We start from the raw sequence: 14351 nt of genomic DNA, 5'->3' as shown, positions 1-14351 counted from the left end.
TACCATTGCATTTTGCTTTCCAACAACACTTATCATAACTGATATTGTTCTACTCATTTCATCACTGGCTTATAGCTTGTCTCCTCCCACTTTCCCATAACCTGCCCCATGAGCGGGTACTTTATCAATGGCAAATACAGCAGCACCGTGCCGCTCAGATTGGGTGATAAGCAACGGGCACTCCGTAACTATCTTTAACAGCTGTATCAAGACCTATTTCACATACCATAGATTTCGCCTGTTTAAAATTCACTGCCCAACGTTTTTGTTATTTTCAGAGTTGTGTGAAAATGACCACGACTCATTTTAGAACATTTTTTCTCAGCCTCAGAAGAAACCCCATACCCTCCCCAGCCCTCACTATCCTCATCAACCCTTCCAGCCCAATGGGACCACTAATACACCTTCTGCCTCTCTGGATTTGCCTATTCTGGACATTTCATAAAAACAGAACCACACTGTCTGTGGCCTTTTATGACTGGCCCTTTTCACTTAGCATAGTGCTTTCAAGGTTCATCCATATTATAGCATGGATCAGGACCTCATTCATTTTTACTGCAAAATAAACTTCTGTTTATTTTGTTTAACCATTCATCAGTTGATAGAATCTGGGTTGTTTCCACTTGGGGGTGTTTTTGTGGGAACCAAGGTTTTCACTTCTTTGGGGTATATAGCTAGGAGTAGACTTGCTGGGTCACATGGTAACTCTACGTTTGACCTTTTGAGGAACCGCTAGACTGTTTCCCAACAGTGATTCTACCACTTTATGTTTCTACCAGCATGTACAAGGGTTCCGATGGCTTCACATCCTTGCCCACAATTGTGATGATCTGTCACGTCCATCCGAGTGTAAACTAGTATCTCACTGTGGTTTTGATTTGCATTTCCCTGATGTTATACATAGTTCATGTGCTCATTGCCCATTTGTAGATGTTCTGGGGACAAATGTCCATTCTGATCCTTTATGTCCATTTTTTAATTGGGCTATTTGTCTTTTTATTACTGAGCGCATCTTCTGGATCAAACTCTCTTACGAGGTATGGTTTGCAGATTTTTTTCTCCTATTGTGTGGTCTGCCTTTTCACTTCCTCGGGTGTGTCCTTCAGTAACAATTTTTTTAAAATAAAGCCATGAATAAAACCAACTCTTTAAGGCAGAGAAAGCCTCAGACCAGCTCATAAGTGTATAGCAAATCAGTGGCAGGACGGGACTTAGAGGGGAAAATGCAAGTCACCTGTCTTCTGTCTTGGGTTTCACTCACTCGTTCTCAGAGCAGTGTCCATCCGTCCCACAAGCAATGACATCATCCTACGATAATTCAAGGAATGGAGCATTTGGCAAATTGGCTCAGGAGCACTAACCAAACAGAAAGATGCCCCAGAGTTTAAAAAAAAAAAAAAAGGAAAAAGGAAAAAGAAAAGGAAAAGGAAAAGGAAAAGCAAAAGGAAAGAAAAAAGGATTTGCTGGGAGCTAGTCTGTAATAAATCCTAAGCAGAATACAATTCAGTTTTCTCTTGGAAAACTCTGAAGTTGATGAATGGGGTTGCATACACACAGGGAAAAAAAAATAGGTAGTAGTTAAATGCAAGTAAGTACAACAGGCCAACTATGAGTATGCAGTAAACTTCTAAACTTATAGTTCTGGATATCTGCTTACAAGATTAAAGGCGCTGGAAGGGTCTCCTTCCCTGCACTGCATTTGAGCTAGTGAGCACTGCCCAGTTTTATTTTGATTGAGAAACATCAACTAGTAAAAACAAGGTACAAGCCTGGGAACAGTGACATGGAGGGAACTGGGATATTTGTACAGCTGGAAGAGCTTCGCAGAGTAGAGAAATACCAGACCTTAAGCACTTATTGCAAAAATATCAGACCTTAAGTACTTAGTACAAATATAGATGTATATCATATATATATATACATATATATACACATATATATATGCTGAAAGGACTTGCTTTTAATAAATCTTAACTAGTTCCAACGCTGGTATGGGACCCACATTGTGATCTTTCCAAGACAGAGTTAACCTCTTAGATAATGCATGGATTTAAATAGAAATTTAATGTTTCCTTTGTGATGCTAATGCTAAATTAATGACCAGGTTATATAAAAATGCAAACAAGATTAATCTAATACTACATAGAGCAATCTAAAAATATTATATATTAGAGAGCAATCTATAAATAATTTTTAAAACACATATTTAAAAATATACGTCTATTCCTATAGGGCAATAAAGTGTGGACTAAGAATAAATAAAAGACATGTTCAGAACACAGCTTCATTATACTCTATATATTAAAAGGGCAGAATCCATGACATGTGAATAAGTTATAGGTATAATTATTTATTGTAATGGAAGTGGGCTACATGACCACTTAAGGTGGAGGCAAACATAAAATGTAACCAAGTATATACCATCTTAAAATTATCCTTGAATATTACTTCTGGCTTCTCATTCTCTGTTGACACTCTTCCCTCTATAGTCAATGTTCAATGCAATCTTCAGTTTTAAAATCAAATACAGGAAGACACATTTGGGAGTTGAAAGCAATCACCCAGGTGTCTGTCTTCCATCCCTTAAGTTGATACAGGACCTCCAGTGTAAATAATAGCACACGGATGGGTAAAATAGAGATAATACCTAAATTTATCGAAGGAGAATTGCAGTGTGGGGCAAACCTCATGCTTCCCTGCCTTGGGAGTATGCCGGCAGGATGACCTGGAATCCTCATCTTAGGCAAACTGACAAGCCTTCCAGTATCCCAGCCTCACGCTCTCTTGACCCTGTCGAACCCAGTGGCCTTCACCTGTTCTCTACCCGATCGGCTCACCAGCATGTCCACACCTGGGACCTTATGACGCAGAGCAGCTCCAACCTGGAGCTTACCAAAAAAAAAAAAAAAGAAAGAAAGAAAGAAAGAAAAAAAGTACACACACACACACACACACACACACACACACACACATCCCCTCTGGGATGCCTCCGTCCCATGTTTCCACTTCTGCCACTCTGGTCCAACTGGCCCTCCATTTTGACTTTGTACTCACAGCTCCTAAACCCGCTCCTCTCCTTTGAGCCACCAGGCCTATTTCGTCCCCTCCGCCCTGCTCAAAGCCTGGACACTGCGCTGCATCATGTCAAAGGTGCTTCCCTCCTATCCAAGAGCCCTTCGAGTCTGTCCCCGGTACCCCCCCCCCCGCAGCTCCCCTCCGATCTCCTCCCTTCTCCCTCGCACTGGCAAATGCTTATTCCCTGTTCTGTCCTTTCCCAATCTCAGGTTTCTGAGCCTTAGAGACAAAAGCACAAAGCAGTACGGATTGCTTCCTTTGTTCACTAGCAATAGTCAACCGCTACTTTCTGAGCGGTGACTAAGTACAAGCAGCAAATACCCTCATTGCTCTTTGGCTATTCGGCTAATCTTTTCATAGTCACTCCTCACTGACGACTCTTTTTGAGTTTGAGCATGGTTGAGACACGATGTTCCATTAGTTTCAGGGGCACAGTGTAGGGACTGGACTCGTCTAGGTGTCACTCCATGCTCACCACAAGTGTAGCTACCGTCGGTCACTGCGCAACACTGGTGCGACACCACTGACGCTGTTCCTCACGCTGTGCCTTTCGCCTCTGTGGCTTCTTCACTTCGGCCCTGGAAGCCCGCACCGCCCGCTCCCCTTCACCCACCCTGCCCATTCCCCATCCCCTCCCCTCTGGCAACCACCAGTTTGTTTTCTGGATTTATAAGTCCGCTTCTGCTTTTTGTTTGTTTCTTCACTGGTGTTTTTTTTTTTTTAATTCCATATATGAGGGAATCATATGGTTTTTGTCTTTCCCAGCTGGACTCACTTCACTTAGCATGATAACTCTACATCCACCCCCAGTGTCACAAATGGCACGATCTGACCCTTTTTTTTTTTAAAAAGATTTTATTTATTTATTTGACAGACAGAGATCACAAGTAGGCAGAGAGGCAGGCAGAGAGAGAGGAGGAAGCAGGCTCCCGGCTGAGCAGAGAGCCCGATGTGGGGCTCGATCCCAGGACCCTGGGATCATGACCTGAGCCAAAGGCAGAGGCTTAACCCACTGAGCCACCCAGGTGCCCCGATCTGATCCTTACCAGAATTTCTGCACCATGCATGGAAGCACTGGGGCTGCTGGACACCAACTTCCCCCCAGCTCTCCCCAGTCTCTGCAGATGGCCCTCACCTCAGAAGTGACTCATGAGCTTGAGCTATTCGACACATAGTTCCTTTCCCCCTCAACTTGAACTCCCCTGCGTCTTCCACTCACCCTGCAGTCCTCCTTAGTCTCGAGGCACCAGGGAGAGCTCCTCCTGCCTTCCAAACCTATTGCTCCCTGCGTAGCCCTTCCCATCCCACGTGCACACCGTGCTAGGTGCTGGGGACAAAAACGGGACTGGGGCATGGCTCAGGCTCCCAGCTAGTGAACAGATGTGCAATTACACACACACATGCACACACACAAACAAATATGCATACAATTAGGGTAACCATATCATTTCTCTTCTAAACTCAGACATGTCTGAAAGGAAAAGGGGATATTAGAAAAGACTTAATGGAGGTAAATGCATAAGCCAGGACCATCCCAGGAAAAACAGGAGGTACCGTCACACTAACTACAACAAGGTAGGGTACCTTCAACTATGGAGCCATTAAAATGTGTCTAAAATTATTTAGTAACCCTGGGAAAGGCTCACAATATAATGTTAAGTGAGAACGACAGGATGAAACTGTATATGGAGACTGAGCATCACTTGGTTAAGAACAAAAAGCAAGATATAATAAGGGACATCCACTGAGCGTGTAGTATGCGCCGGGCACTACTGTCAGCTGCTTTTCGCTAATCCTCTCAACGATTCTATGACGGAAATACTATCGGATCTTTTTCACACATGAGCAAACTGAGGCATGAAGAGCTTAAGGCACTTGCCTATGGTCTCCCAGCTTGGAAGCAGCAGTGTTAGGACTCAAACCCTTCTGGTTCTAGACCTGTGACCTAGCTACCCCAGGGCATCCATGAGACAGAGACAGGGCAAGAACACAGGCATCGAGGCAGATGTAATAAGAAACTTCCATATTCATTTCTTCTCCTGGCCTACATCCTCAAGGTCCCCCTCATCATTCAACCAAGCTCTGGCACCAAGATCAAGTTAACCTCCTCATCACCAAATCTTTAAGCCACTTCTCAGTTCCCATAGGCCAGATTCTCTCTACAGCTCTTCCCACTAGTGCACAGCCTAGAAAGGGAACACCTGTTCTCGTGGCTTCTGGGCTATACTTTCGGGGCCTCCGTGACCCTCAATATCCCCTTATCCCTTTACCCCTAAGAGGAGACATTCCCATAAAGTTCTATCTGCCGCCCCCTCGACCCTCCACTCCTCATGCTGTATCCCTTAGCAATCCCATTCTACCTGCGTGCCCCCCTCTGGAACGATGATGTTGACCTTGAACCCATCCTTTGTTTCTCGAGCGCTCCTACAGACCGCCTCGACTCCATAAACGAGTCCTCCTGGTCCCGTGGCCATCAACTTGATAGTGACCTTCACCCTCCTCCTCCTCCTCCACTTCCGCTTAGTTCCCGAGCCATACTGAGTCCGACCCTGCAAGGATCCAAGGCTGTTCTCTTCCCATCGTGCCAGCTTCTGTGTCATGACCAACAGCCTTTGCTGATACGTGAGGCCTGTAACCCCACTCATATCCGTCCTCCACTGAATGACAGCTGTGAGTAAAAATGTCCTACTTCCTGGAAAGCACAGAACGTCTCACGCATTACACGGTGGACTCCCATGTTGGTTGAGGCGGTAGGTTGTTGTCTCTTCTCAGGGAATTTGAACCCAACTCTTTTTTTTTTTTTTAAAGAGTTTATTTATTTATTTGACAGACAGAGATCACAAGTAGGCAGAGAGGCAGGCAGAGAGAGGGGGGGAAGCAGGCTCCCCGCTGAGCAGAGAGCCCGATGTGGGACTCGATCCCAGGACCCTGAGATCATGACCTGAGCCAAAGGCAGCGGCTTAACCCACTGAGCCCCCCAGGCGCCCTCAACCCAACTCTTTATCCTACGTGATGACGTGATGAACTTGAAACTCCCTAGCGTAAGCACTTAAAGCCTTATAGAACCCGATCTGTAGGAGGAAGTTTTCACGTCCTGCATCCGCTTTCCCTTATTCCCCAGCAAAAGCACCCCCCTTTTCCCTTGGGGAACTGTCCCTCCCATCAATGGTCAACATCTCCCTCACTTCAAGGGTGAACACATGATCCAAGGTGACCCACCCCCGTATGGCCATCCCCGTGGACAAAGTCAGCGGCCTCTGAGTAGAGAGATGACCCTGTCATGAAGAACTAGAGTCTTCTTCAGGGTTAATTTCAACAGCGGGTAAGGGAGATAGTAAGAATCGTAGGAGCTTTGCTGTCTTTGGGGAAAGGGCCTGTGTGAGAGAAGGATATTGGCACTACCTCTGGACTTTCAGCTAGACAGACTCACGAGCACCTTTTAAAAACTCTTGGATCTGGAATGTTTCAGAATTCAGAACTCTCCAGGTGAGACATTGTACAACAGGGCCCATAAGCGTATTATATACGCCTCCACCAGCCTCAAGGACACCATTCTCGTAAACAAACTCATTAATGTATTTCTGCAACAACAACAGCAAATTGATGCTCTAATTAATGGCAGTTTAGGTCGGGATAGGTTTTGCCATGAAGAAAGCACACATCAGGTAAGGCCTGTCTGCACCCGGGGTTCAGCTGCTGTTTTCAGAACCACACCTAATGGCATGCAGATCTGTTTAAACCAACAGTCCCTGTTTCCTTATCTGATTGTTTATTAGTATTATTTCAGCAGTAGGAGATTGGGTTTTCAACACTGGCACCTACGAGAGTCCCATCTGTGTTCCCATATTTCTATATTTCAATTTTATTGTCCATTACTCCTCCATGCGTACTCACATCTGAGTCAAACGCAAAAGGACAGCACAGGGAATATAGTCAGTAATATTGTAATAATGTCGTATGCTGACAGACAGTGACCACACTTATCAGGGGGACCGCTGACCACCGGGCAGAATTGTTGGATCAACATGTTGTAAATCTGAAACAAGCAAATGATACTTCAATGAAAAAAGACCGTGTTTTGACTTTTCTGCATCTTCCATGCTATATCTGTGCCTTATAGACAAAGCTGCCCAACCTAGAGATGGAGGACCTTAGCGGACTGAATTTCTAGTCTGTTCTCCCAGCCCTATACCTCTGTCCATGGCTCTCAGGGACAAAGTACAGTTATCACTGTCCTTTCAAGGGAGGCTCAGGACTGACACTGACCCCATCTCCTTGCAGCCCCCACTAGATCCCCAGGGGCAAGCACAAGAATCCAGAAAATCACCAGTCACTCCACTTATAGAGCCCTGCATTAACCACGACAAGCTCTTATTTTCCTTTGAGCAGCTTCTGCATCTCCTTAGAGCCCCTGCGGACTACGTGATGCTTCCTAGTCTTATTTCCTTTATATATTCGTGTTCCTTATTAGGCACGTGATCTCTCAGCAGCCCCGCCGGGTGGCTGGAGCTGGTATTAGGGTCAGGGTCCCCTCTTTGAAAAAGGAGGCAATGAGGGTCAAGTTGGTTAATGAGAGAAAGAGCCCTCCAACTTGCTGACTCCCACTCATGTTTTCTTCCTGACCTCATTGCCCTGCAGGGATTAACCCACAGTGAAGAGTTTACGGGCACTGACAGTCCTTTCTTGCTACCTTTAGATGTAGACATCCAGTCTGTTCAAACCCGGAAGAATACCACATGAGCAATTCCATTCTAGTGACGTGCGTATTTACTTTGGTAAAAATAAAAATTAAGATATATACATATAGATATGGATATACGCATGTCCAGATATCTGCATACTATCGTTTTGCATGCACGAAGGTCTGTAAGCACTCATTTTTTCCCATCCAGGAAGCCAAAGCCTTCTCTATCATTGATTCCAACCTGAATTAGCCAAGTGATAAAGTCCCAAGGCACAGCGATGCCTGGAGATAATTCAGCCTCGGGGAAAAACCCAGACACTGCTTCAAATAACTGGAACAGACAGGGCAAATACCCCTCCCTGCCCAGGGGAGCTTTCTAGGTCAGGACTCCCTCCCTTAACCAAAGAGTCAGACATGACTGGCCATGTTCCCAGCACACTACCCTGCTTCTCTGGCTGACCTTTAAGGTTAGGACCTCTGGATAGCAGCTCATGAAAGACAGTGATAAGGCAAATTCAGCTGCCTTTGGGTGCACAAAAATGCAGTTTTTCATTTTCAATAGATCCTGAAAATCCCAAGGGCCACATATGAGCCATTCCTGGCCTATGAGGTTAATGCAACAGAACCACCATCACAGGGCCAAGCTCTCTGAATTGCTTTTTCTTTTTTTTTCTCCAGGAAAGGTTCTCCGGCTCATGAGAACGAAGCATGTGATAGCTGCTAGCGGAGGTCAGGGCCGAGGTTCGTTCTTGGGTGTGAAGGGCCGCCCTGCGCAAAGCCAGATGGATTCCCACCTCAATTTCTTTGGCTGTTTACAATCTGCCTAAAAATTCAACTAGGGGGAGCATGGTCCGCTCCCACTGGGCCCGGCAGGCGGGCCCTATCCCTGCTTGCAATGCCATCCGTATGCACCCAGAACCCACTGGCCACTGTTTACCAACATTTCAATCATCCCATGTTACCCGCAGGTCAGAATTAAACAGCAGAGTGGGAGGCCTTCCGCAGAGCTCTGAACAAAGCTCTTTCTGCTAAAGATATCTGGGAAATGCTGCTTCTAACTTTCCTCATACAAACTACATTCAGAAATAAAATGCAAATTCAAATACGATCTCACATAATGTACCAAGGTAACGTGCTTCCTAAAATAATCAGTCGTCAGATATTTTTCTCCCCTGTCTTCCATCTCCAGCGAGCTTATCCTATAATATTTAACGGGCTACAAAAAGGATCAACCAAGGAGGAAGGCATCGCCATGGGAAATCAGCCAGAATTGTTTAGAGTCCAACAGAAACTATTTTTTAAGTATTTTATATTGTTAGTTGAAATGGAAAACCATTTTCCCTGTCTACAAGGCTCTGATTTAGCTCTTTTTACTCAGCCATTAAAAATTTATTTTCCTGATCGTCACATTTTGCATCTCCCATTTTTTAAAAAAAGTCGTCTTTTCGCCCTACCTAAATAAAGTTTGAGCTCACTGATTTCAGACTCAGATTCAACACACCTTTTGCTGCAAGCCTAACTAGGCACTGAGCAATGCAGAGTCAACTCAGCCTACCGTCTACAGATTCACTATTTTACAGACGGAGGAATAGGGGCTCCATTAAGTTCACGGACTTTCCTGCATTCAGAGACCTTGCAAGGGACATTCCCGGAGTTTCCAAGTCTCTGCTTCCAATGGGAACTCCAGCTAAAACATTTCCCCAGTATTGCTTGCATCTGGCTTTATCCTTCTGGAATCTTGCTCAAGGTAAGTCACACAGTTTGAAGAGAGCTTTTCACTACTGATAGTCTCAGCTTGGGATCCAGGATTGTACGCAATTCACAGAAGGATAAACAGCTCTTGCCCACTGCAAACAACCTTTACGAGGGACCTTCCCCCTGAGTTCAAAATAACCAGAAATTAAGCCCCCTGGTTGGTAGAGAGTCCACACAAAGGTTCGCAATTAACTTGATGTCAGGTCTTTGCTACCCTCTGCCCACGACACCGCTAGTTCAAAGAGTCTGATCAGCCGACTGGGAGGGGGGGACCAAGGCCTGCCTTCCCTCTGTGTGAGGCCAACAGGCAGGGCCTAACTGGAGCCTAGGAGGGCTGGAAGTTGGGGTCTGCAGGGGAAGAAAGGCAGGGCATTCTAGCAAATTGATCACTGAGCGAAACTTGATACGCACTAACGTGATGACAACTACTACCACTGATGATGACATCATTTCAGATTTTCAAGGCATCACCATTCGCAAGTACGAATGTTAGGCGCAAAACCTCCCAAAACATAATGTTATCTCTGTAGCCAACAAGATAAGCCTCATTCTTCTCCCCTTCCAGAAAGCGGAATGAGCCCTTCTCACCTGTTTGCTTGCTTGCCCTCGTGCTACCCCACATATTCTATTTTTCATGAGCACAAGAGGCACACCTATTCTTTTTCTGTAGAAATCTCAAGGCCAGACATTCTACCCCTGGTCCTTCTAAGTGCTAAGATGCTATAGAAAACATCACACAGAAATTCTGAGTAGTAAGAACTGTACCTTTATGGTGGTCAAAAATTCACTACTTTATCCCCCGAAAGATTACACTCAAGCTTTTAATGTACACCACCAAGATACTGAATGACATTGATCACAATAAGAGGTCTCAGTCCCAATTTGTGACCCATGAAGGGGGAACCCCCAAGCCCAAATGGGTAAAACCAGGAGAACATTCCAGAGACATTCGCAAATATGTCACTGCCCGCCATGGAACCTCAACGGGTTTACTGATGGAAAGAAAGAATAACAAGAGGACGTCTAAAGGGTTAAAAGGTCAGAACAGTAAAGGAAGAATAAGATACTAGTTTGGCCCTAACGGTGTATGGATAGAGCAGGTGTGAACTCAATTTATGCCCCGAAGACTTAGCGTAGGGTTACTCCCCTTTGATCTACAGAGCAAATGCTTCCCACTGTAAGACTTGCTGACCTTTTCACACTGGTTATGGCATCAGTTCAAGGGTCCTCCGTAACCTTTGAAAGCACTAAATTTCTTCATTGGCATTGTAAAAACCACAATAAATAGTGTTTGGGGTCATCTGCATGGAAAGTTTCTTCGCGTTACTTTTTAGATAAAAAGCCGCAGCTCTTCATTAGAGGCCCCCTGAAAACACAGTCAGGTGAAGTCACGGGACCCTACAGTGTCTGCTTGTTCGAAGTGGGTTCAGGGACAGAACCTCCTCCCTCACTCTGCCAGGTTCTACAATATCCAAGTTCTATTGAATGAGTTCATCAAGAAACGGGTACTTCTGCGCTTGCTAGTTGTGAAGCTTCTTAGAGTCACCAAGTACAGGTCTGTTTGAACTAAGTGTCTGTGAATTAAAACTGAATGTTTGCTCCCCATCTACTGAGTCACTAAATCAGAATTCAGGGGATTGGAGCTGTTACTTTGTGCCTCCTTCCTCCTGTGGGCTGGGGGGAATACCATAAAAGGGGGATTCATGCAGGAGGAGGCCTGGGCCTGAGAGTCTAGGTCTGAATCATGGTTTTGCCACCGTCTAGCTGGGTGATCCTGTGCGGGTCAATTTCTCCAGGGTCTTGGATGTGGGGGAACAGCCACCCCAAATGCTCATTTTGCCCATTACAAAAAAAAAAGTGTATGTTCAAGACCTTATTTTCTAATTATGTCTCATATATGGGAGATGCTCCTTGTTCGCTGAACCTGAGAGATGCTTCTCTAGAAAGATTATTAACGAGACCACATTCATTGTTAGGGTTCCTAGTTCCATACCAGGGGCACACCCAGCACCCAACTTGAAGCTCCTGTAAAAGGAGGAAGAGACTCTATTTTCTTCTGACGAAGTAAGAAGCTTTGGAGAATCCTAACACACCATCAGGATGAACTCCCCTGCAGAGGACGGGCACTCAGGCAACAAAATCTGGCTGGTTTCCTTTACTTCCTTCAGGGAGTGTATGTGAGATACAGACCTGTGTGTGTGTGTGTGTGTGTGTGTGTGTGTGTGTGTGTGTGTAGGGGGCGTGGTGGGGGTAGATAAGGACGTTGACCCTTGCCCTGGTTTCAGCCCTCCACAGGACTGGCTTCTCAGGACCACGTCCTCCCTCTGGACCCGCAAAGCCCCAAACCTCAGGCTCCTGCTCCGTTGAACCCTCCAGCGCTCCCTATCTCCTTCCAGATGTAGTGACGGCAGCCCTGCCTCCAGTCTCAGTGCTGCATACCCTAGGCAGCGAGGGTCCCAGTGCTCCAGGGCTCCGGTTCCTGGCCAAGGAGCGCGATGGCATCAGAACCCGTCTGCCCTCTTGGCCCCGGTGCACGAGCAGCACCCTCCTCTCCCTTCGCCCTGGCAGAGCACGCAGGGCACGTGCATCTGGAGCTGTCTCCAGAGCCGGTCGGCTGCGAAAGTGCCCCATCACCCTCGCCTTCCACCCCCGGCAGAGTCAGGCCAAGGTCTGGCCAGAGCCCCGTCCTCCAGCCAAGCCTAGAGAAATGAGTGAAAGGGGTGTGGGTACGGAGCTGGTGGGGGATGATCGGTCACTTTCTGGGACCCGGGTACGCAGCCATTTCTTGCAGGAAGCAGAGCGGGGAAGCCAACACCGTTTAGCTCGGAAGGACCTCCAAATCTGTTGCTCTTCCAATCATACTCATAATCCCATTGAATTCATTGTTCCCCAGCCGGGCAGCCCTGCCGAAAGCCCGGGAGCGGCACTCCGCAAAAACCCTGCGCCCTGCGGCCGGTCCAACTCTCGCCCCACGGCGCCACTTCTGGGCCCCGCACGTTCCTATCCGCGGGGAGGCTTGCAGTTCCCCCAGAGCAGAACCCAGTCAGCGGGCCTTGGAAGTTTCCCACCTCCTTTTTCGACCCGGATACGAGAGCCCCCCACGCGGATCCCCTGAGAGAGACCAGGAAGCCGGGAGGTCTCTCCCCAGATCTGCGCTCACGCCGGGTCCGGCCCTCTCTTCCCCTCCCTCCGCCTCCCTCCTCCAGTCCCCGCTCCAGTCCCCGCTCCTCCCTGCGCCTCCGGAGCCCAGCGGTTCTCTTCCCCAAGAGCAGCAAACTACTTTCTGGGCTGAATTCAGGTCTGAGCAGGAAAGGCTTTCCCTTCCTCGCCTTCTTCTCACCCTGGCTGTCAGGAACCGCAAGGAGCGCGCCCACCCCCCTACCCCCGCAAAGGGCTCAGGCTACCAGTGCTCCCGGACTTCGCAGCCCAAAAGATCCGGTCGGGTCTGAAACCACCACTAGGGAATGCATACTCCGGAGTTTTCCAGAGACCCTACCTGTCCCTTGTGGCTTGCAAAAAAAACCCCAAAACCAAAACCAAAACAAGAAACAAACAAAAAAACCAACAAGTAAACAAAACCACCCCCGGTAACTTTGGGGAGTGTGTGCCTGTGTGTGTGTGTGTGTGTGTGTGTGTGTGTGTGTGTGTGTGAAAGAGAGAGAAAAAAAATCGCGCAGGAGTTAGGGCAACAGCTGCAAGAGCACATCTGGAAGAGGGGGAAGGGGGTTGTCAAGGAGGGGGCAAGAAGCGCGAGGTCGCGGGGGCCTCCCCCCAGCCCCGGCAGCTTCAGGGCCGAGGACCGGGCCAGCCTGTCGTTACCTGTCCTATGTTGATGAATCCGTACTTGCTGGCGATGCGGTTGGCCTCCGCGAAGCCGCCGGCGATTTTGACTGCCCAGTGGTTGGTGTAGACTCGCGTCCGGCAAACGGGGAGCAGGCAGCCCCCGAGCAGCGCCAGCACGCACAGCAGGTCCAGGCGTCCCGGGCAGCCCCAGCGGCTCCCCCAGCCCATGGCCCCGGCGCCTCTCCGCCTCCCTCGCTCGCTCGCGGACTCCGCGCTCGAGCGGCGCGCACAACTAACTTCTCCGGCCTGGGCCGGCCCGGCGCGCAGACCCCGGCAGCCCCTGGCCGATCCGCAGCAGGCGGCGAGCCCCGGCTGGGAGCAGACGGCGAGCCTCGCGCCGGCTCCTAGACCATCCCTGGGCTGCGGGGACCTGTGCTCCCTGCCCTCCGGCCCGCGGGGCGATCGGCGGGGGCTCCCCGGCTCGCGCGCAGGAGGCGGCGGAGTGGGGCGGGCGCCCTCCCGCAGTTAGGTCTCGCCGGCTGGGCTCCCGACTCTCCCTCGCTCCTCCCCGGGCCCCGGAGCGCGGCGGAGGCGGCGGTGCAGACAGCGGCCGGGCGCCCCCTCTGCTGGCCTGGGCTCCGAGCGCTCGCTAGCTCGCTCCCTGCGCTCCCTCCGGCTCCGAGCGGCGCGCGGGGAGTGTGAGTGGCAATGGCAGCAGCGCCTGCTCTGCATAAATGACTCCCCCCCCAACACCCCTCCTCTCCCACAGCCCCCTCCTCCTCTCCCTCCTCCGCCCGCCGGAGAGCGGCCGCAGCCAGGCACCAACCAGGTCCTAGCGCCGCCGGGTTCTCCGGGCTGGAACCTCCAAGGGTCCCGGGCTGCAAAAGCGAGTCTCTCCGAAGGGCTGGGAGCAGAGCTCCCGGTGTCGCCGCTCTGCCCCGTTCTTTTCCTTTCCTCCTTGGATTTGAATCGATTTACCTCCCCTTCCTGAAAGACTTAGGAGATCTACTCGTTGGTGCGAGTCAAGCGCCCCAGGATTCATTCATCCTAGCTC

General features: G+C 48.9%; 1 protein-coding gene across 3 annotated transcripts in view; it reads right to left on the bottom strand.

Moving 5' to 3' along the window:
- Positions 1–14025, bottom strand: part of PCSK5 (proprotein convertase subtilisin/kexin type 5) — a gene marked incomplete at both ends in the record, with an annotated part of 451941 nt that extends 437916 nt beyond the window's left edge. For 2 of the 3 annotated variants that reach the window (XM_080819754.1, XM_080819755.1), the window contains one exon: positions 13334–13525. In XM_080819754.1, coding sequence (XP_080675880.1) covers positions 13334–13525 — 192 coding nt within the window. Of the gene's footprint in view, positions 1–13333 lie in introns of all 3 variants that reach the window. The other variant, XM_080819756.1, reaches the window with a different exon arrangement.
- Between the last annotated feature and the right edge of the window lie 326 nt (positions 14026–14351).

This window comes from Martes martes (assembly GCF_963455335.1).
Source record: "Martes martes genome assembly, chromosome: 12".
Lineage (NCBI taxonomy): Eukaryota > Metazoa > Chordata > Mammalia > Carnivora > Mustelidae > Martes > Martes martes.
The sequence above is the reverse complement of the archived record's forward strand: the minus strand, read 5'-3'. Positions and strand labels throughout refer to the sequence as shown.